This window comes from Spermophilus citellus (assembly GCF_964194105.1).
Source record: "Spermophilus citellus genome assembly, chromosome: 18".
Lineage (NCBI taxonomy): Eukaryota > Metazoa > Chordata > Mammalia > Rodentia > Sciuridae > Spermophilus > Spermophilus citellus.
This window is the reverse complement of record NC_138200.1, coordinates 37,376,008-37,398,144: the sequence shown is the minus strand read 5'-3', so window position 1 is coordinate 37,398,144 and position 22,137 is coordinate 37,376,008. Positions and strand designations below refer to the sequence as shown.

At 61.3% G+C, this 22,137-nt stretch overlaps 1 protein-coding gene across 1 annotated transcript in view; it reads right to left on the bottom strand.

Annotated features, from left to right (window-relative positions):
* Positions 1 to 22,137, bottom strand: part of NKD1 (NKD inhibitor of WNT signaling pathway 1) — an 88,903-nt gene that overhangs the window by 21,406 nt on the left and 45,360 nt on the right. The window contains exon 4 of the mRNA XM_081273520.1: positions 14,448 to 14,517. Within this exon, the coding sequence (XP_081129646.1) occupies positions 14,448 to 14,517 (70 nt within the window). The remainder of the gene's footprint in view (positions 1 to 14,447; positions 14,518 to 22,137) is intronic.

Below are 22,137 nucleotides of genomic sequence, written 5' to 3'. Positions count from 1 at the left end.
ATTTAGGGTTATTATTGAGATATGGGTTATCCTTCCAGCCATATTTGTTTATTTATGTTACTGAATATGTTTTTTTTCCTCTTTGATTGTTTTCCCCCCTTTACTGTCCTACCTCCCACTGTTGGTTTTCATTGTTATTTTCCATTTCCTCTTCCTGTAATGTTTTGCCGAGGATTTTTTGGAGAGATGGTTTTCTAGCTGCAAATTCTTTTAACTTTTGTTTATCGTGGAAGGTTTTAATTTCATCTTCCATCTTGAAGCTTAATTTCGCTGGATACACGATTCTTGGTTGGAACCCATTTTCTTTCAGTGTTTGAAATATATTATTCCAGGATCTTCTAGCTTTCAGAGTCTGTGTTGAGAGATCAGCTGTTATCCTGATTGGTTTACCCCTAAATGTAATCTGCTTCCTTTCTCTTGTAGCTTTTAAAATTCTCTCCTTATTTTGTATGTTGGGCATCTTCATTATAATGTGTCTAGGTGTGGATCTCTTATGATTTTGCACTTTTGGCGTCCTGTAGGCTTCTAGGATTTGGGATTCTGTCTCGTTCTTCAAGTCTGGGAAGTTTTCTTGAATTATTTCATTGAATAGATTGCTCATTCCTTTGGTTTGGAGCTCTGTGCCTTCCTGTATCCCAATGACTCTTAAGTTTGGTCTTTTAATGTTATCCCATATTTCTTGGATGTTCTGCTCATGGTTTCTTAACAGTCTTGCTGAGCTGTCTATGTTCTTTTCAAGTTGAAATACTTTGTCTTCATTGTCTGATGTTCTATCTTCTAAGTGTTCTACTCTGCTGGTAGTATTCTCAATTGAGTTTTTAAGTTGGTTTATTGCTTCCTGCCTTTCTAGGATTTCTGTTGGTTTGTTTTTTATAACCTCTATCTCCCTGTATAGTTGATCTTTTGCTTCCTGGATTTGTTTATGTAATTCATTGTTGAAGAGATCTTTCATTGTCTGATTTTGCTGTCTAATGTCTTCCTTGAGACTCCAGATCATCTGAAGCATGTATCTCCTGAATTCTTTATCTGACATTCCATCTGCTGCAGATATTACCTCTTCTAACGTTGAGTTGACCTGCATTGCTTGTGGTCCTTTCTTTCCTTGTCTCTTCATACTGTTCGCGTTTCTTTCTGCTTGGTGAAACTGTTGTGTTGTTGAATTTTCCCCCTATATATTTGTATTACTCTTGTATAGTTGCAATGTCTCCCGCGCAGGCGCGGGCAGGGGCTCTGCTCCTCCTCCAATGTGCCTACCACATCGGCAGGCCGCTGGGCCTGTTCTGCTGGTTGGTAGCAGGTGCGCCTACCTTGCAGGCGCGGGCAGCGGCTCTGCCCCTCTGCGGGCCGCTAGGCCTGTCCTGTCGGTGGTCGCAGTTCCGCCTCCTTTGCAGTCGCGGGCAGCGGCTCTGCCCTCTGAAGGCCACTGGGCCTGTTCTGCTGGTGGGTCACAGGTCCGCCTATCTTGCAGGCGCGGGAGGTGGCTCTGCCCTTCTGCAGGCCACTGGGACTGTTCTGTTGGTGGGTCGCAGGTCCGCCTACCTTGCAGGCAAGTGGGGTGGCTCTGCCCCTCTGCGGGTTCCTGGGCCTATTCTGCCGGTGGGTCGCAGGTCTGCCTACCTTGCAGGCGTGGTTGGCAGCTCTGCCCCTCCATGGGCCACTGGGCCTGTTCTGCTGGTGGGTCGCAGATCCGCCTACCTTGCAGGCGTGGGGGATGTCGCAGCTCTGCCCCTCAGCAGGCCGCTGGGCCTGCTCTGCTGGTGGGTCGCAGATCCGCCTACCTTGCAGGCACGGGGAGAGGGCGCGGCTCTGCCCCTCAGCAGGCCACTGGGCCTGATCTGCTGGTGGGTCGCAGGTCCACCTACCTTGCAGGCGCGTGGGGCGGTTCTGTCCCTCCGCGGGTTGCTGGACCTACTCTGCTGGTGGGTCACAGGTCTGCCTACTTTGCAGGCGTTGTTGGCAGCTCTGCCCCTCTGCAGGCCACCGAGCCTGTTCTGTTGATGGTCACAGGTCTGCCTACCTTGCTGGCGCGGGGGGAGGGGGTAGCTCTGCCCCTCAGCAGGCCGCTGGGCCTGGTCTGCTGGTGGGTCGCAGGTCTGCCTACCTTGCAGGCGCATGGGGTGGCTCTGCCACTCCGCAGGTTGCTGGGCCTGACCTGCCGGTGGGTCGCAGGTCCGCCTACCTTGCAGGCTCGTGGGGCTACTCTGCCCCTCCGCGGGTTGCTGGGCCTACTCTGCTGGTGGGTCGCAGGTCTGCCTACCTTGCAGGCGCATGGGGTGGCTCTGCCACCCCACAGGTTGCTGGGCCTGACCTGCCGGTGGGTCGCAGGTCCGCCTACCTTGCAGGCGCGGGCGGCGGCTCTGCCCCTCAGCAGGCCGCTGGGCCTGATCTTCTGGTGGGTTGCAGGTCCGTCTACCTTGCAGGCTCGTGGGGCTACTCTGCCCCTCCGCGGGTTGCTGGGCCTATTCTGCTGGTGGGTCGCAGGTCCGCCTACTTTACAGGCGTGGTTGGCAGCTCTGCCCCTCCGCAGGCCACCGAGTCTGTTCTGTTGGTGGTCACAGTTCCGCCTACCTTGCTGGCGCGGGGGGAGGGGGCAGCTCTGCCCCTCCGCAGGCCGCTTGGCCTGTTCTGCTGGTTGGTAGCAGGTGCGCCTACCTTGCAGGCGCGTGGGGGCAGCTCTGCCACTCCCAGGTTGCTGGGCCTGACCTGCTGGTGGGTTGCAGGTCCAGCTACCTTGCAGGCGCGGGGGGAGGGCGCACACCTATTTGCATTTAGACAGTTACGCGAAATGGAGGACGTAATGCTTGGGATGAAAGTTGGGGGGAAGGAGAAGGTAGGTGCTCTTGAAAAGAAAGAAGGAGAGGGAGATAGATAGCATAGAGGAGAATGGAAAGAGCAGTAAAACCTGGAAGGGGAGAGAGAGAGGGAAAAGGGAGAGAAAAAGTTAAAATGAAATAGGAAATAAAATTAGGTCTTAGAGATCCATTTTCTTCTCTTCCCGTAGGCAAAGCTGTGCCCTCCGGGCTGAGTTTTGCCCTCAATGTGTCAACAGCAATCCCTGTAAGGCGGTTCCTGGGAGTCTCTCAATCCTGTTGTTCCAGGGCCGTTTCACTTCTACGGCCCCTCCTCCCCTTCCTGCTGCCAGCCAGCCAGGTCCTGCTCACCGGAGGCAGTTCCCCAAGGATTTGGTGACACTTTCTGCCCCACCGAGTGCTCTATTTCCCTAACTACTGAGCACTCTCTCTGTCATTCATCTAAGCCCCAGTGCTGTGGAGCTGTGGTCTGGGAGTCAATTGTTTAATTTTTCCGGACCCCTTTGGTGGGCACACCTTCGGAATCTGGCAGCTAAGACCATTGGTGTCGCTGCTGGTGGTAATAGGAGTTGGGGGTCGAGGATCCCCTCTACTTCCCTCAGCCCCTACAGTCACAACCACACTGCTGGCGGTAGGAGGAGTTGGGGGTCTGGAGTGTCCTCTGTTTCCCTCCGCCCCTACCGTCACACCCTCTCAGTTCGTGGTTGGGGGAGTTGGGGGTGGGGAGTCTTCTCTGCTTCCCTCTGCCCCTACAGTCACGCCCTCGTCACTGGCAGTAGGGGGAGTTGGGGGTCGAGAGTCCTTTGGCCCTTACGGTCACGCCCACGGAGAGATTTTGAAGTTTCCCGGTTGTTTGTATCTGGTGTGGGTGGGAGTCACACTCCTGTTAAAGTAGATTCCGCTGGGAAGGAATCTCTTTGGCCGAACTTTGGTGACTTCCCCTCTCTGCTATGGCGGGCCCCTGGCTCCTTGCCGGAGTGTCCGAAGGGAGGGGTGGAACTGGCTTGTCTCTGGTCTGACACAATCTGGTTTTAGTTCCCAGTTCGCTATTTCGTAAAGGGTTGGTTAGATTCCCTTCACGCTGTCTCGGGGGAGAGCCGTTCGCCGGGTGGGCGGGGCTGTTAGTAGGGCCGGGAGGGCACGGGCTGTCTGCTGGGCCCGGCGGGGACACTTCTCACTGCGCCGGGCCGCCGGGGGCTGCCTGTAGAGCCGGGCAGCTGCGGCTGCGTGGCTAAGATCCAGGCGGGCGGGTGGCCGTTCAATGAGTGAGAGCGGGGCCTCCCGGGAGGGCCGGGCTGGCGGGTGCCGTCTGCCGGTTCGGGCGGGCCGTGCCGCGCCGCTCCGGGCCGCCGGCCGCTTGCAGAAACAGCTGGTGGCCGCGGGATTGGACTTCTGCACCCGCCGGGGGGCCGCCTATAGAGCCGGGCAGCTGCGGCCACGTGGCTAAGAGCCTGGCAGGCGTGGTGGCTGTTTGCAGAGCGAGAGCAGGGCCTCCCCGGGACGGCAGGATGGCGGGTGCCCTCTGCCGGTTCGGGCGGGCCACGCCGCGCCGCTCTGGGCCGCCTGCCGCTTGCAGAAGCGGCTGGTGGCTATAGGACTGGACCTCCGTGCCCGCGTGGCCGGCCAAGATCCACTTGTCTGGGACAAACTGACACTTCTAATAAACCTACCAATTCCCAGCAGGTCCCCTCTTAACGGAATTTTGCTAGAAGTTCCTCAGTAGGTAGACTGCCGCTGTTCCAATGGGTCTTTCTGATCCCGTTAATGTGGAGACATTGGAATCGCTGCTTCCTCGCCGGCGGCCATGTTGGATCCCCCCTTTTTTGCTTTCTTAAAACTGATTCTCAGCCCCAGTGAGTCTGGGGACAGTTTGTGGAGCTCTTTCTCTTTGGAAGCTGCTCCCTATCCTTCCTTCCACCACAGCCCCAGCCACAAGGAGTCCGCTCTGTGTTTACCAAATGACAATCCTCTCCCACATTAGCTCCCAACCTGGCTGCTCTCCACCCCCAACAACTGCCAGATTAAATGCATTACTTGACCATCTTCACCCAGCTCGCTTTGATGTTCCCTTCTCAAGCTTCAGAATACCTTTTGGAGGGAGATCAGACAGCATTAAACAGAATCACTAATTAATTAAGCAAAGTTAAATTTTAAACACTGTTTGTTGTGTTAGCCAAAAGCCTGAACAGAACAGACTTTTTTCCTCCACTGAGATCAAAGACAGTCTCTCCCCTCTCCCCTCCCCCAGTTTAAAAAAAAGGGGGAGGAGGAGGAGGAGGAAGAAAGAGAGGAGACACCTGAATGTGGTGACTTTGACCACAGTCTGTACTCCAGCCCCTGTCCCCTTGGGCCCAGTGGGGGGCACCGAGGCCCATCTGGGACTGCATGCTGGGAGAGCCTCATGGTCACTTTCTGGGGACTGTTTACCCTGGCAAACAGCAGTGACCCAGGGAGCAGGTCAGCACAGCCCACCCAGCCAGAGCTGCTGAGGACGGGTGCCCCCAGACAGCGGGGGTGGGACAAGGGCTGCGAAAGGAAACAGACCTGTCCCTCGCGGCCCCACCCTCCCCCGCCACCCAGCACACCTCGGGGCTGTCTCCCTGTGGTTTGGGGTCACTTGGGGTCACTGGGAGGCAACTGAGGGGCAGGTAGGCACTGCGCCACCCCAGGAGGCACCGTTGACATGTCAGACACCACAGATTTGTCAGGCTCGATTGTGACATTTCTCCACAGATGGCAGGCAGGTGTCTGAGGAGGACCAGCCTCTAATAATAATCGGGACCAATGCATCTGGAGCCCGTGGGGCGTGTCTGCCTCTGTGCAGCGTCACGGTGAGTCTTCGCGGTCTTTCTGGGAGCTTCCGAGGGCTGCGCAGCCAGAGCGCACGTTTTGGGGGAGCCGGGGCCTGGCTGGCTACTGCCCCGGGGTTGCCCGCAGGTGCATGGGGCAGAGATTCTGCCACACACGGCTCGCCGGACGGCGCCAAACCCTCCGCATAGCAATGCGTGAGGTTGGCGACCCGACCAACAGGCCAGGAATTCTGCAGGGCGCGTGGGGACGTGGGAAAGGAGGCGGCCGCATTAGGCAGAAATCCAGACTCGGGACACTATCCGCCAACGCCAGCTTATCTCAACCCCATCCAGCAAAGCCCGGCTGACGGTCAACTTTGAAAAAAAAAGGGACGATCTGAACCACAGTTAGGACTCAGTGGGCCCCACTAAGGGAGGCGCAGAGATGGTCACCGTGTCCAGTGCCCGGTGGGCGTCTTTCAAGGCACGGCTACCTGGCAGGACGGGCTAGCAGTGGGGACATGCGCCCTAACGGTCCACGGTCCTGCTGACAACGGCCCACATTCAGATTATCTGCTGCGAACATTTCCGTCTCAGGGTGGCCGGCCAGGACGTTTCTGGGTCCCTGTCCCTCCAGCTGCAGCTGTCACAGGGAGGGCAGAGGGGTTTAATATCAGCCAAATATCATTAGGGGTCGACCTGCTGCCAGGAAGAAGAGAGCCCCCGCGGGTGCGCTCCGGCCAACGGCTCCCTGCATGATCTGCACTGGGCTCTCCTGGGGTGGGAGACCCAGACCTGGTTTTGACGCAGTCACACGCATGGGCAGGTGGCACCGAGCTCTGCAGGTGACTCTGTCTGACCTCGTGCAGAGGGTGCTACTCTTTGTACTTTACGAAAGTGGAAACTAAACTTCGAGAAGCAAAACAGATGCAGCCACTTCCCGATGACAACCTTCGGGGGCTCCCTTTGTCCTGAGAGGAGTCCCCGCACGGGCTGGAATGGCTTTCTGACCGTCCCCAGCTCCGCGACCACCCCTGCCGAGCACCCTTTCCTTCCACCCTCAGGGCTCTGTGCAGCCCCCCTGGGCTGGGGGAAGGGCCCCATTCAGAGGCACCACCGTCACCATCACCACCACGGCCACCACCATCGTCGTCATCATCGTCACCAATATCCAAACGAAGCCACAGCACACAGTAGAATCAGGCTACGATCCCAGCAGGCTCCTGACTCTCTGGCCCCTGGTTCTCCTGTCACACGACAGCAGTGGACACCTGTTCCCGCCTGTCTGGTGGCCTTTCTTCTTCTCCCAGTAACAGCATCTGCCTCTGCCCTGCCCAGCTGAGCCGCCCACCCCCTGGACCCCTGCACGGGGGGAGGGCCGCCCACTCCCAGCAGGGCTGCGCCCAGCACCCACCACCCATCCTGATGGCCCTGTGTGGCCCCAGGTCAAGGCTGGGGTGAAGCAGGAAGCTGGGTCCCTCCCTTGCCCTGGCCCCGGCATGTGCCTGACTGGATGCTTTTGTGACATTTTGAAATCAGCTGTTCTATCCCAGATCAGTCAGGACCCTGTTCTTCTGTTGTGACTCCGCAGGCGTCTCCTACGCAGGTGGCCTTGGGGGGACACGGCTCCTAGAAATGAGCTCAGGGAGGCCGGGCTGGGACACCTGACTTAGATTTAGAGGATGAAGTGTGTGTGCGTGTGTGTGTACATGTGTGTGTGCACGTGACTGGGAACTGAACCCCGGTGCCCTAACCCTGAGCTGCAGCAGCGTCCTCTGCCTCGCCCGTCCTTCTTTATTTTGATCTTTTGAGACAGGGCCTCCCTAAGTTACCCAGGTTGGCCTCAAACTTGCAATCCTCCTTCCTCAGACTCCCAAGTCGCTGAGATCACGGGATTCGAACACGATACACCGCGACTTGGGAGACACCTTTTACCTAAGGCAGCTGAGCTCGCAGGACAGAGGGACCAGAGCTGGGAGCCAGAGTGGCCACATCTTTTGTCACAGCCAACACTGGGGCCTCTGGAGGTGCTGCAGGCCAATGGAGTAGGTCAAGGGCCTTCCGCACAGGACGGACTCTGAACTCAGTGAGAGGAGCCAGAGGGGGGGACCGGCCTGCCCCTGGGGCGGGGGGCAGTCCCTGCTGCCCCCTCAGACCTCCAGGGAAGTCCTCAGCTAGCCCCGCAGGTGGACGGCTCAGGAGAGGGCAGAGGGAGGAATGGTGGAGACAGGAGTGAGCACGGGTGGCACACGTGTGTGTGCCTGTGCACACGTGGGTCAGCGACGCGGTCTGCCCCTGGGCCCAGCCAGGCCGTCCTGCCCCAGAGCGGCCCCCGAGGACCCCACTTGATGAGCCAAAGCTGAAGTTCCCAGGGTTCCTGACCCGACCACCGTCCCCTAGAGCTGCCGCTGCCTCCTGGGTGAGACGGACAGGAACCCCGGCTGCCCCCCAGACCCTCCAGGGCGGTTTCCGGCCTCTGGCACCAGCACATATCTGTCCCTTCCTGTGGCCCAGAGAGGTCCCCAGGGTCTTTCCCAACCCACCCCCGGGGCCGTGCGCTTCTCCACGATGAAGGAACAGTGTCACTGGACGGGGGACTCGGATGCAGGGGGAGAGACGCTGCCCAGCAAAGAGGACTCTGGCTTTCTGTCTCCTGGGGAGGCTCGTCCCCTCTGGACCCACAGCCATCTGCTCCAGAGGGAGGGGCGGGCGGGAGGGGCCTCTTAGGGCTAAACATATCGTGTCCCCCCTCCCGCCCGCCCTCCCGCCAGGACGTGTGCTGAGACCCCACTTCTACCATCTCCCGAGCTGCTGGCCACCCCGGACCCTCCCAGTGTCTGCGGAGTCACACTTCCCACCGTCCACGCCGCGTTGTTATGGAGAACAGGAACAGCTGGCCACAAAGTCCGCTTGTTCTCTGGGTCGACTTCTGGGGGGACGGCAGGGCTGCTGACCCTCCCACAGGGTGGGCTCCGACCCAGAGGAGGGAGGGAGGCCAGAGGGGGGCCGCCTGCACCCCAGGGAGGACCCTCCCCGACAGGGGCCTGCGGCCAGCCCCAGGGGCCGGTGGAAGGGCCTGCGGCCACTTCCTGAGAGGAGCCCCCTCTCCCTGCGGCCCCACCCAGATGGCGCCCAGGCCTCGGGACCCAGCACGTCTAAACAGAGGGCCTGCGGCCACCACCAGAAGTCCACCTCCACAGTGACCTCCACCCCTTAGTTCCTTTCTTCTCTCTTTTGGTCCTGGGATGGAACCCAGGGTGATCCGCCACTGAGCCACGTCCCCAGCCCTTGTGGTATTTTATTTAGAAACAGGACCTTGGAGGTCCCCAGGGGCTCGCTAAGTCGCTGACGCTGGCTTTGAACTCACAATCCTCCTGCCTCGGCCTCCAGGGCCCTTAGTTTCTTAAGCACAGTAGAAGGCGTATCTGCAGCCCCTGCCCTTCCCTCCTCGACCCCCGTGGGACCCCCCACCACGCTCAGTGCCTGTGGGCCGCAGGGCCTGGCTCCTTACACTGGCTGCTGCCCCCCACATGGCCCATGGCTGGCTCCTACAGACCTCCGCATCGCAGCTGCCTCCACCCTCCACCAGGCAGAGCAACACTGTTGGAAACTCACCTGCTCGCTCTGACGCCCACCTCCCTCCCAGGTCTGCCTGGTCCAGGGACTCACAGCAGAGCCCCGCAGTGATAGCAGGTGCTCAGGAAATACTAAAGGAGGACGGGTTGGGGCCTCAAGTCCAGTCTCAGTCTGCTCTGTGATCTTGAACAGGTTACTTCCCCTCTCTGGGCCTCCATTCTTCAACTACTTTTGTCCCTAAGTGAAAGGGACTAAGGGTCTCTGCAGGGCTCCTCCGCTCGGTCACTAGTTGACCCCTCACACCTGGGAGACTGGACGGACTGGCAGAGGACCAGAGAGGAAGTCCCCTGATGGCGGTGCTTCCTGGTGCTGACTTGCGCTCTTCCAGTATTTATTGAGCACTTACGTAGCGTGCCAAGTTTCACGCCACATACTAGGAGCACAAGGAGGCATTCAGGGATCCTAATGGGATTAAAGGAGCTTTGAAAGCAGGCCTTCTTTCATCTGGACGAGGTAAATGGTCATAAACACGGGCTGGACGCTCTTCAAGAAAACCGGACCCATGAGACGACAACCACGACAGCCCGTTGCAGACTGGCACTTACCCCATCCCAGGACTGCTCTCAGGGGTTACGTAAGTCACCCGTCTTCACAACAACCCACAGCAGAAGTGGGAACCCCACAGAGAACCCGAAACACAGAGAAGTTCAGTGACTTGCCCAAGATCACGCAGCAAGCTGGGGCAAAGGCAGTTCCTAGAAATCCCTAGAAAGTCAGAATAAAGGCAAGAGATGCCCCTCCTAGATGAGCAAGGAGCAGCGTCCGGGCCAGTCCTGCGCTTTGGAAGGGTCCTCAGCCCCCAGGGCTCTATCCTACTGGGCAGAAGCAGCTCCTTGGGATCTCGGCCCTTGGCCAGAGGAGACCCTCCCACAGCTGCCATGTCCACACTCAGGCCCAGGCCAGTGGGGCAGCGGGGAGCCCAGGACAGGCCTGTTGGGGGGTCCAGCAGGCAGGCCATGTTCTCCAGGGCCAGCTTCCCATGGAGCACTCCAAGGGCGCGAGGAATGGACACTCGGGTGGGGTGGGACACCAGTGACCCCCAGCAGAGGGGGGGCCAGGAAGAGGGAGACAGCATTTATGGTCTTTCCCTTCTGGCGGGTAGCTTGGCGAGAGCCTGCCCCTCCAGCAGGGGGACATCCGGGGACAGAGTCCCGCAGGCCACACGGGGTGACGTGGGTCTGCAGAAGGCTGCCCGAGTTCCACCTTGGGGCACGAGCCACGGGCTGCCACCACCTGGCTGCTGCCCAGCTGCGGGGCCCTGGGGGGGGGGGGAGGAGCCACCCCTGTCCCGCCCTGGGACCCAGCGGGTCGGCCAGGAGGGCTCCCTCCGGGGCCCCGCAGTCTCCCTCGCCCCCGGCCCCGCAGCCGGGACTTTTGATGTTTACTTTGTTCAGTCCCCGAGTTCAAAAGGAGCTTGGCAGCTCTGTGCTGGCCCTAATCTCCTCTCAGCTCCCAGCTGGCTGGTTAAGGCGGCTGAGACCCGGGATTAGGCGGCTTTACAGAACCACGGCCCAGCCGCCCTCCCGGGACGGCCCAAAGGCTTCTTTTCATCTTCATGCCTCAGATGGCCCTTCTCTCCCCTAAACAGCTCTCCAGCCGCCAAGAGGCAGTGAACTTGGCCGAGAGGAAGACAAAGGAGACTTTCAGGGCTCAGCGGGTTCTCCCTGGGCCAGCGAGGGGCACAGAGGGACGGACCCCACGAGGACTCCTGCAGCCCCAGGTGACGGCCAGGTGATGGCCACGCAGGGGCCTGCAGTCCTCGGCCACCTCCCCATCCCCGGCCACCACACTAAGGGTGGCCGGAGAACCAGAGATGGTCACCGCGCCCGGGTCCTTCCAAAGGGCCTCGGGGACCCAAGGACAGGCCCAGGTGACCACCTGCTGGAACCACAGCAGCCCTGGTCCCAGCTTCACTAGTGGCCGTGTCACTTTAAGTCCTGCTGAAGCCGGAATGAGACGGCGGTGGCACAGAGAGGTAAAGCGTCGGGTCGGGCCCAGGAGGCCGACTTGGAGTGAGGCCCGCGAGTTGGAGCCTGGACTGTCCCCTGAAGGACTGAAATGCGAACTCCCTCGGAGCCCCTCCTCCACCCTTATCACCAACCTGCCCCTGCGCCAACCCGTCACCATGGTGACTTGTCCCAGGACCGGTCCCCCCGACAGGGAGCCACAGGGCTGTTAATTAATTGTCCTGGGCTGCTCCATCCTGCCCTTCCCCTTGGCCACCTGTGTGCCACCTGTGGGCCACCCCCCAGCATCCCCGGGCCTGTCACCTAAGCAGGAAGGACAGGGAGAAGGGGAAGGAAGCCTGGGGCACAGAAAAGGGCCGGACACCTGGCTTCTGGGGACACCCAGGCCCCAGCCAGGACCCCGGCTCCCTCCCGGGAGAGGTCTGTGTCCCCCTTTTCAATAAACCCCGCTGTATGTGCCTGCTGCGGCGAGTGCCCCAACGTCTCGACCTCATCCTGCGGGGAAGCAGGACAGTCCCCGTCACCCCGGTACCGCAGTACCGCGGCCAGCGGTCCTGATTTCGGGAGGATTGCGTGACTGCCCCAGATGACAGCGCAGCTCGCTCTGCTTCCCCCTGCCACCTCAGTTCCTCTCGCGGCCAGCTGCTGTCCTGCCCGAGAGGCCGCGTCCCCTCAGCAGCACCTGCACCAGGCGACAGGGAGGTCCCGGCTGCCTCTGATCACATCAGCCATGGGCCTCGGCAGCCTGTGGAGCCGGTGCCGCTGGGTCCCCGCGAGCTTTTGTTGAAGAAAGAGGCTGAGAAGCTATAGCCCCACCAACCGCGCCCCGTCCCTAACTGGGAACCTGAGGCTGGCAGGTGACACGGTGTCTCTAAGCCTGGATGTCACCAATGGCTGGAAAGGCCCCAGGCTGCTACCGAGCCTGATGTGCAACTGGTGTGCCTCGGGTCAGAGAGAGGGCTGCCAACCCACCACGGTCCCCTGGTAGAACCAGGCCCCCCAGACCCCGCACGTTTCCCCCACCTGCCAATCAATGTCTGTCAGCAGCATCCCCAGAACAGTGGTGAGCGCCCATCGAGTCCAGCTCCCCGTATCCACTCACCACGCCACAGAGGACAACATGGAGGCCGGAGAGGGAGAGACCTGCCCAGAGGTCAAGGCCAGCCAGGCCTGAACTGGGAGGGAGCCGGCCCACGGCTCACTTTATCTGGTCTGCTCGCAGGTGGACAGCGCTTTGGAAATCAGTCACCTGACTTCAGACAGCACCTCAACGTGAAAAAGTCCCAGGGGTGGGCTCTAACCAGGAATTCAAAAACCGAGGAAGGCCAGGCACAGGGCCCACCCCTGTGATCCCAGCAGCTCTGGGGGCGGAGGCAGGAGGATCGGGAGTTCAAGGCCAGCCTCAGCAACTTAGTGAGACTCTGTCTCGAAATGAAATATAAGAAAAGGGCCGGGATGTGGCTCAGGGGTTGAGCACCCTGGTTCAATGCCTGGTACCCCAAACGAACCACAAAATAACCCTCAGGGACAGCGCGAAGACCGAGAGAGAGGACAGTCACAATGGAAGGTGTCTGAAGGATGGATGTCCACAGATGGTGCGGACCCGCGGCGGTGGCCGTTAGATGAACGGACAGGGTGGGGTGAAGGGTGACCAGCGGACAGACGGGGGTCGGAGTGCTGGCTGGTGGGCCCTGGACCAGTGGGGGACCGGGTGGGGAGTGCACAGCTGGTAGGGGCAGCCGAGGGGGAGGACACGCACAGGGGCCGTGAGACCGCACACGAGGGGTGACCGAGCAGACCAAGGAACGAGGCCTGGACCCACGTAACCAGGGCCAGGGGCCTCGATCCCAGGGCCAGCTGTCTGCAGCCCTCCCCTGACTCCCCGGCCGTCCTGCGGGCACCTGATCCCAGCCTCTCTCCACAGAGCCCCGGGGCCACTGCGGCTTCGGGGACCCAGGGAAAGACGAGGTTGGAAGCCCCCGGGCCCGAGCGCCAGAGCCAGGCCACAGACAACCGCCCGGGCACACGCTGCAGCCTGGACGGGGCTTTCGGACCCTGGCGCTCTGTGCTCCCCCCGGGGGCTGCTCACAGAGGAGCAAGGTGTTCAGACCCCTGATCCCCTGCCTGCTCCAGCTTGGGACAGTGTCACCTGGTGACTCCTGAAATCGTTCTTGACACAGCAAACCCAGGGAGCCGGGTCTCCACCGGCCACAGCCCTCAGGACAGACAGGGCCTGACCCCGCACAGCCCGGGGCTCCCCAGAGAGCTTTATGGCTCTCGCTGCTCCTACCCGAAGCCCTCAGGACCCAAGGCAAATCCTTGGGGACCTCCTGCACCCAGCACCCAGCTCTGCAGCCGGCCAGCTGCCCACCTTGGCCCCAGCGGGGTCCTTGGACGCCCCCACATCGGCCACTCTCTTCTCTTAATAAAAAAAATGGAACTCGGTCCCACTCAGCAAATGCTCTCAGCTCAGGAAGTCAGCGGTGACCACGCTGGGACAAGGCCCTAGTTCCCACCATGAACGTGGAGACAGAAGCCAGGAAGGTGACGTCATTTGCCAAAGTGACATCTGTGTGTCAGTGGCCAGGGACCCACACACTGGTGTCTCCATCTCCCCACAGTATGCTAGTTCTCTTGGAGAAAGGGACAGTGTGGGACTGGGTGCCAGGGTACACGCCCATAATTACAGTGGCTCGGGAGGCTGAGGCAGGAGGATCGTGAGTTCAAAGCCAGCCTCAGCAAAAAGCAAGGCCCTAAGCAACTCAGTGAGACCCTAAATAAAACACAAAACAGGGCTGGGGATGTGGCTCAGTGTCAAGTGCCCTGAGTTCAAACCCTGGTACCCTCCCCCCAAAAAAAAAGAAAAAAAAAGGGAGAGACAGAGAGAGAGAGAGAGGGAGGAGGGAGAGAGGCTGGCTGCACATGTGCATGTGCATGTGGGTGCGTGTGTGACACATTCCAGGTGCACAGGGTGATGCACAGGAAGAACTGGGCAAAGTGACCAGCTGTGTGTGGCTCTGACCACGTCCTGCCTCAGTCCCACGGGGCCAGGCCTTGCTACTAACACCTCACAAGGGCCTGGGGTTGATGGGAGCAGGCCAGACGGGCCCTGCAAGCTGGGGCTCCCCCCTGGGCTTGGACCCCTGGAGGGCTGCACATCCCCATCCCCCTGCCCTCCAGGGGCGGAGGCGGCCGCCGGCCCCTGCCCACCTCTCCCGCAGGAGCCACACACAGATGCCAAGTACCTTCTAGACGGAAGTCCTCCTCCTCCTCCTCCTCGCTGAGCGCGTCTCTGAGCACTTCGCCCACGAGCTCCTGGGGAGACAAAGGCCGGGGCGTTAGGGAGGTGGGGGGCCGGCAGGAGCCCCCGGGGCTGGTCTGGTCTCTGACGGGAGTGAGGAGGAAGCCAGGAGACCCTACCCAGGACCCTCAGAAGGGAAGTCCCCTCCCCAGCTGCCAGGGCCAGGCAAGTGTCCCCCACCCCACCAAGGCGGCCCCCACCCCGAGGGCCATGGGACCAGACCTCACTCTGGATCCTTCCTCCGCAACGGTCAAGGCCCCGGTGGGTGTGAACAGGCCCTGGGCCTGGAGTGCTCTACGGGGGACCCCTATCCGCCCACCCCATCCTGCACCCAAAGCCCTCAGCAAACATCCGGGACCCAGGTTGCAGCAGCCCTCGCTGGCCGCCAGGTACTACCGACCCACATCTTCCCACTGCCTGCCTGGCCCGGGCACCACCCGGTCTGGTCTGGTGCCCACGTGGCAGGGCTCCCCCCGGCCAGCCTCACCGGGCGGCCACTCAGGGGTTATCAGACTGGCCAGGGGAGTTTCTCTGGTCCACAGGCTGGGAAATGTCCAGGATGTCAACAGACTCAGGCCCTGTCCATCTATCTGCCCACCACAGCAGGATGACTGGAGATATGGAGAAGTGAGGCCAGGGCTGGTCAAACTGGCCTCTGTATTCACTGGCCTTCTGCCAAGAGGAGTTCTGCCATCAAAGCAGACTGCGTCAGACAGAGTTCCGTGAGGCCCCTTGCTGCAGGACTTATCAGGGCCTTGGCTGTGCTTCTCGCACTGGGAGCCTCCGTGTGCAGATGTGTACTGCCGGCTCCCAGCCCGTGCAGACCGCGAGGTTTTGCCTTTCAAAAGCATCGTATGAGCCAGGCACGGTGGCACACGCCTGTCATCCCAGTGGCTCGGGAGGCTGAGGCAGGAGGATCGTGAGTTCAAAGCCAGCCTCAGCAATGGCGAGGTACAAAGCCACTCAGGGAGATCCTGTCTCTAAATAAAGTACAAAACAGGCTGGGGACGTGTCTCAGTGGTCGGGTGCCCCTGAGTTCCATCCCCGGTACCCCCGCCCCCCCAAAAAAGCATCCTATGAGAGTCATATACCCAGGAATGCTCTGTGGGGAACAGTCCTCTCAGGGGACAGACGGGGCTGGAGGTGTCCTGCCCCCTCTCTCCCGTCCCCAGGGATGCCCTGGCAGGGCTTCCTGAACCCACAAAACGACGAGCAATAAAAAGGCCAAGGCAGCAGCTGTCACTAGCTTCTCTGTAAAAAGAAAAAAGAGAAAGGAAGAAACCCTCTCCTTGCGGGGACCCGCACCTCTGAGGCCCAGGGGAAGCTTCGCGCCCGCCTCACGCACAGGGCCGCAGCGCGGTGCCCGTCGGGCCACAGCTGGCTGCCAGATGCTCGCTTCCCACCGCTTTGTTTCCAAGACCAGCAGCTCCCACTTGGTGGCGGGGGACGGTCTTCTCCGCCGGTTCTCCTTTCCAACATTCCAGGGCATCCCACGCCCCTCAAGGGCTGCTCCAAGTGGCCACTCGGGCTCCGGGTGCCCCGTGGACTTCAGAACCAGGCGACTTCCTTCCCCAAGTCCTGGCCGGCTCGCTGTCACGACACTCCTCACCCCCTCTCCCAGGCTTGCAGACGGGGCTGGGTTAACAGCCAGAGCTGACGGGGGCTGAGGGCCAGTGACAGGACAGGGCGCACACAGCGGGCCCCGTCAGATGGCCAGGGCACCCCAGCAGCCAGCCAACGCGTGCCTTTCACACTGCCGCCTCCCCAGGGGGCCCGCGGGCAGCGCCTCTTACAGGGCAGGTGACCATCCTCAAGGGCAAGCACAGACCCGTCACACTGAGGTCCTCTGCAGACAGGGGCTCGGCGCTGACCTCGCACTGCCCTCCCACACCACCGCAGAGCCGCCAGTGCCATGGACGTTGACTGGCCCCCTCCGAGGGCCACCCCAAACAAGGCACCAGCGGGGCCCCTGTGCCGACCCCTGCCCGCAGGCTACACAGCAGCCCGTCCCTGAGGCCAGGCCTCCGCGCTCTCAGTGGGGAAGCAGAGCAAGTCTGGAGGCCACCCTCACCCCTGAACTGCACCGGACTCTGCAGGACACTGTGAATGCCCCCTGGCAGGCGCGCAGAGCCCACAAACAGCAGGAAGCCCTCTCCGATGCTGAGACGCGGGGACGAGCCGGGGTCTGTGGCATGCAGTGTCTGTGGTCCACCAGACCCAGAGGCCACCTGCGCTGCAGAGCCAGCTCTGGACCCTCAGGATCCTGGGGCCCCACGGCCTCCTGTGCACCTGGACCTCAGTCTACTTGTCTATGAAATGGGCACCCGAGAAAAGTCACACCACATCCAAACAGCCGGTGCTCACCGCGCATCTCCATGCTGAGCACCTGCTGTATTCAATGGGCTCCTCTGGCCACCGCCGCAGCCCACTTTTCCTACCTCTCGGAGCGAGTGACTGGCGGGTTGTAAAACGAGAGCTGTGATCATTACCAGGGCCAGGAGGCCAGACGAGGCTCTGACGACATTCACACTGCCCGACTAGGTGGGGCACAGGGACAGACGGGCTCAGGCCCTCACGGACGGCCAGAGAAAAGCACTCCGACTACCCCGGGCCTGATGAGGGGAGACCCCCCCTGGGCCGTGAGCAGGTGCCATGGGAGCTGGCCTCAGAGGGCATGCAGCAGGAGCCGGCCAGACCCCATGCAAATGCCAGCTCTGTCCCCCGCCAGCCAGGCCACCCAGTGAAGGGACTCTACCCCCTTCCCACTCGAGGGTCTTGGGGTGGCAGTAAGAAGTCAGGAGGTCCCACGGGCACGCACTCAGCCAGCGCCTATGCCGTGGGTGGGACAGAGCCATGCTAGGGTCACCTCCTCTTCTGCTGTTGTTACCCAATGGCTGAGCAAAGCTGAGAGACTCACAGGTGCCCAGGCAGCTCACGGTGCCCTCCTGCCTGGCACGCTGCTTGCTGTGCTTTGTATTTAACACTCGTGGCAATCACTGAGGCCTTCCAAAGGACTGCCATTATCAAGCTCACTTTATAGAGATAAAACAGAGGCACAGAGAGGTTAAGTGACTTTCCCAAGGTCCCATAGCTAGCAGTACCCTTCACTGCTGCATTCATGTACAAGAAGCCTGAATGGGACCCTCACCGTGCCATGACTGCCCCTGATTTACCCACTCACTGTCACTCGGGCCCCCAGGCCACAGGCCTCCTTCTCTTGGGTCTCTGGGACTGTCAGCCTCAGCCTCTGCTCCAGGTTCAGATTAAAAGCCTCCCTGGATGCCCAGGATTCCTGCCCAGGGGCCTGGCTTGGTGGCCTCTCTGGCCACACAGTGTAGACATGCCTCCCCTCTGAGTCCCAGCACTGTCCCTTCTGCTGGCCCCCGGAGCCCAAGCTCTGCCCCACGCTGGGCCCCAGGAAGAGGCCAGCTCCTCTGGGCACTGGGTGTGCGGCCAGCACCAGCCCAGGCCCAGAATCACAGGCGCAATGCCTTATAAGGCTCTGGGACGGGAAAACCACATCAAAGCGGGGCCTGGGGAGGGCTGGGGTTGGTGGGGTTCTGCTTTGTCTCCGAAGCCTCCTTCCCGGCCCTCGGTCCCCACCCCTGCCCCAGCAGGCCCGCGTCAATCTTCCTGCTCCCTAAGCGCTAACAGATGTCAGTGCCCGTGCAACACGGCAGGGCAGGGACCCGCCTGCAGGACGGAGGCCACTCCCGGGACCCTCAGGTCCAAGTGGCCTGCCCTGGGGCCACCCAGGAGATGCCCAGCAAGCCCTCCCCCCAGCACAGGTGGGAGCAGCCCGCCAGGCCTTCCCCCGACTCCAGTGAGAGCAGGTAAGGCCCTCCTTCTGCCCACCCCCAGGACTGGGCAGGACAGGCCGCTCCCCAGCACTGGGTGGGCTCGGCTCGGACCCCGCCACCCGCAGCAGCTGAGTGGCAGCCCTTGGCCTCCCTTCCCTGGCCCCCACTGTCCTCTTCTGTAAGATGGACATAGAGCTGTCACGGAGGAACCAATGAGTTGACGGGGACACCCAGGTGGGCAGCTGCCACGGGCTCCTCCCATTCTCCGGAACATTCTCCCAGCTTATCCCCACACCCAACCACTCAACCAGCTCCACACACGTGTGTCGGGAGCCACGTTCAAGTTCAGTGACGTCTAGGGCCACGCGGTTCCTGTGAACCAGCGGTCACAGCCACCCTGAGGGCCATCAAAGCACCGCTCTGTGGTTCAGAAGAACGAGGCCGACCTGTCCATCCCGCTACACAGATGGTGCCCCACACAGGACAGGGGACAGAGTGGACACGTGGACGCGGGAAGACGCAGAGACCGGAGGTGCCTGGACGTCTAGGAAACCCAGTGGGCGGAGATGTGGGAAGAGACCGCCAGGGCCGTCCCCCTGGGGGACACTGGAGGAGAAGCAGCAGGTGGAGGGGCGAGACACTGGCCTGATCAGAGCTGCTCTGACCCTGAACAGATGCCCACTGTGGTCTCTTGGTGTCCATGAAGGCCTGGGGCTGGGACCTCTGGGTCACCCAAATCCCACTGCCCGAGTCCCTTCTGTAATGGCATAGAGTCTGCTCAGAAGCTGCGCGCCGCCCTGCAGACGTCCATCCTGTCCAGGGGACTGATCATCCCCAAGGTAAATGCTGTTGAGCAGCCGAGGTTCCCTTGTCAGGGAATGGCGGGGGGATGAGAGTCTGCGTGGGGTCGACAGAGTCCCCACCCACTGTGGACTGTCTGCGAACCTGGAACCCAGGGACCCGGGCCACCTGCATGTCCGTGTGGTTGCTGGTCGTGAAAACGTGACCTGACCGAAGCCCAGACGATGACCCACTTGGCAAGAGAAGGAGCCGAGGAGATGGCAGAGGAGGTGAGAATCCCCCGGGCCTCGGCCACAACGTCTCTGGAACGGGCAGCAAGTCAAGATGACCCTCGGGTCCCTCTGGGGCGGGCGTCTGGGGGGTCCCAGTGCACTCTGGCCTGGGTTTCCGTCTCGCAGGCACCTGGGACCTGTGGACCTGTGCCCTCTGCCAGGGCTTCTCTGGCCTCCAGAGCCCACTTGGCTCCTGAGCACCGCCGGCCAAAGGTGCTGGGGACGACCCACTCCTGCCCAGCCACGGGCAGCACCAGGAGAGGTGCCGGTCACCAACATGGGGCCAGGAGCCTCGCTGGAAGACCCTGGGGGTCCTGGCTCAGTGGTGGGCAGCGGGGGATGCCCTCCCCTCAGGGAGGGAAGAAACCCAGCTCCCACCCCGACACCATCCGAACCTAGACCTCCAGGGCTGCCCCCAAAGAGCCACGCCCCCCCCAGGAGCAAGGCCTGAGCCACTCCCCAGGACAGCATGAGTGTGTGGCCACAGGTCACCAGTGGTGGCCCTTGGTTCCATCTGCCCAGCACTTGTCCCCACGGCAGCCAGGCCAGCAGGGTCCTCCCCAGCATCGTCCTCGCCGGAGCTGCGGGAGGCACCCTCTCCGGTGCCAGGACGGCGTCTCCTCCCTCCTCCAGCTTCCGGAGTTGGCTCCCTCGAAGAGGAAGCCCACGGTGACAGGGGAGAGCAGGCAGAGGCCAGCGCTGGACAGGGACAGCCTCAGGATGCCCCCCCTGCGGGCTCTGGCACGGTGCCCGCTGCGTGAGAGGTGCTCAGAGCATCTGCGGGAGGACCAGGGCCAGGGCCCCCGGCGGCCTGTCGTGAAATGAGTCCCAGGGACCACGGAACCAACTGCCCCATCCTTCCAGCAACTCATGGGGAGGGTCCATGACTTGAACCCCAGGCCCTGGCCCCATAGTCCCCAGAACCCAGCCGCAGACTTCCGAAGCCAGAGTCACCACTCCCCGCCACACCCAGGGCCGTGGGGACAAATGTCTGCCCTCCCCAGCACGGTGCTATGGTGCTATGTCCCCCACCCGCCAGCGGGCCCCTGGCCTTGGCCTTCGGGCAGCGGACTTCCAGCCCCCAAAGACACAGAGCCATTAAAATTCCTCACATTTCTTCCTGACTATTTTTATCTGCCTGAGATGCAACCGATCTGCGCCTCCCTGCACATCCCCAGCCTCGGGCTCCCTCCACACAGGGACCCAGCACAAACTTGCTTCCCGGCCCCTGCTGGTGGGAAGGTGGGTGTCCAGCAAGGTGGGTCAGCAGAACTCAGCAGGATGGACTCCAGACCCCCAGGCCTGAGACCCCCTGAGGGCAAAGTCCCCAGGGATGGGTTTGCACATTTTGGGGACAAGCCACCCAGAGGCAGCAAAGGGACCACCGGGTCCACTCCCTGGGCCATCGCCCCAGCCAGCTGTGGGCATCCACACAGCACTGTCCATCTTCCACCTGGGCCACCCTGAGCACACGCTCGTCCTCTACACTGCTTTGCTCTCTTGTTCTCCCTCCATCTCTCTTTATCCAATCCTCCCATAAGCAGTAAGATCAGTGCGGTCCTGGGTAGAAGTCCTAGTTGAGTTTGCTTTTTTAAATAAGATTCCTATTAAACAATCCCTGAGACAGAAGATGGCACCCCTCACCACCTCCCGTCCACATGCATGAGCCAAACTTCGGGAACTATACGATTTATTTATTTGTTAATTATTTTTCGGTACCAGGGATTGAACCCAGGGGCACTGACTTATCCACTGAGCCCCATCCCAGCCCTTTCAATGTTTTATTTAGACACAGGGTCTCACTGAGTTGCTTAGGGCCTCACTAAGTGGCTGAGGCTGGCTCTGAACTCCCGATCCTCCCACCTCAGCCTCCTGAGCAGCTGGGATTCAGACGTGTGCCTCGGTGCCCGGTGGGAACTGTGTCACTTAAAGAGCCTGGTGATGAAGTCCTGTGCCCCCCACGTGGTCAGGCTGGTTCCAACTGGAAGGAGGGCAGGCCCAGGCCAGCACCAGGGGAGGCCCAGCTCTCTGCCCACTGGCCACGGGCCCTCTCAAGGCTCGTGTGGAGGAATGTGACTCCCAAGTCTGGAGGAACACGGTGGACAGGGTGGGGAGCCAGAGCCAACACAGAATGGTCAGTCTCGGCACTGCCCAGAGTGCTCTCACCTCAAACTGCTGGCATCCAGAGCTCTCCGGAGGTGGCCGGGTGCAGGGGCGTCCAGGCAGGCCAGGGTACGGACACTGCTGCTGGCCTGGCTGGGACTCTCCCGCAGGCAGCGTTCAAAGCCTCCTACGGTGGGAACCAGGAGCCCCAGGTCTGCCGAGGGGTCAGTGGAAGAGAGGCCATGAGTCTAGGACGACCTTGGTGACGAGTGGCCAGCAGTTACTGGTCAGGTCCTCTGCAGGACACTGGAAGTGCATCACTAATGGCACCAACAGCCCTGAGGGGCCCCTGGCCTCGCCCACTGTGGCCGGAGGACACGCAGGCCAGAGGGGGGCAGGAGGCCGGGCCGGGGGCAGCAGGCCTGGGGCCGAGCCCGACTTGGCCACTCTACCCGGAGTGACTCTGTACAGAAGACTCCCCCCATTTGCGTCTCAGTGACCTCAGCTGAAGATGGAAGGGACAGGCCCACCTGGGAGGTGGCTGTGCAGGGGACAGGAGCATGTGCCCAGCACCTAGCCCGTGCTGCCCGCCCAGGAGCCGTGCCCCTCCCTGCCCGGGGCCCCCTCTCCTGTCCCCATCATCCTCAGGACCAGGCGG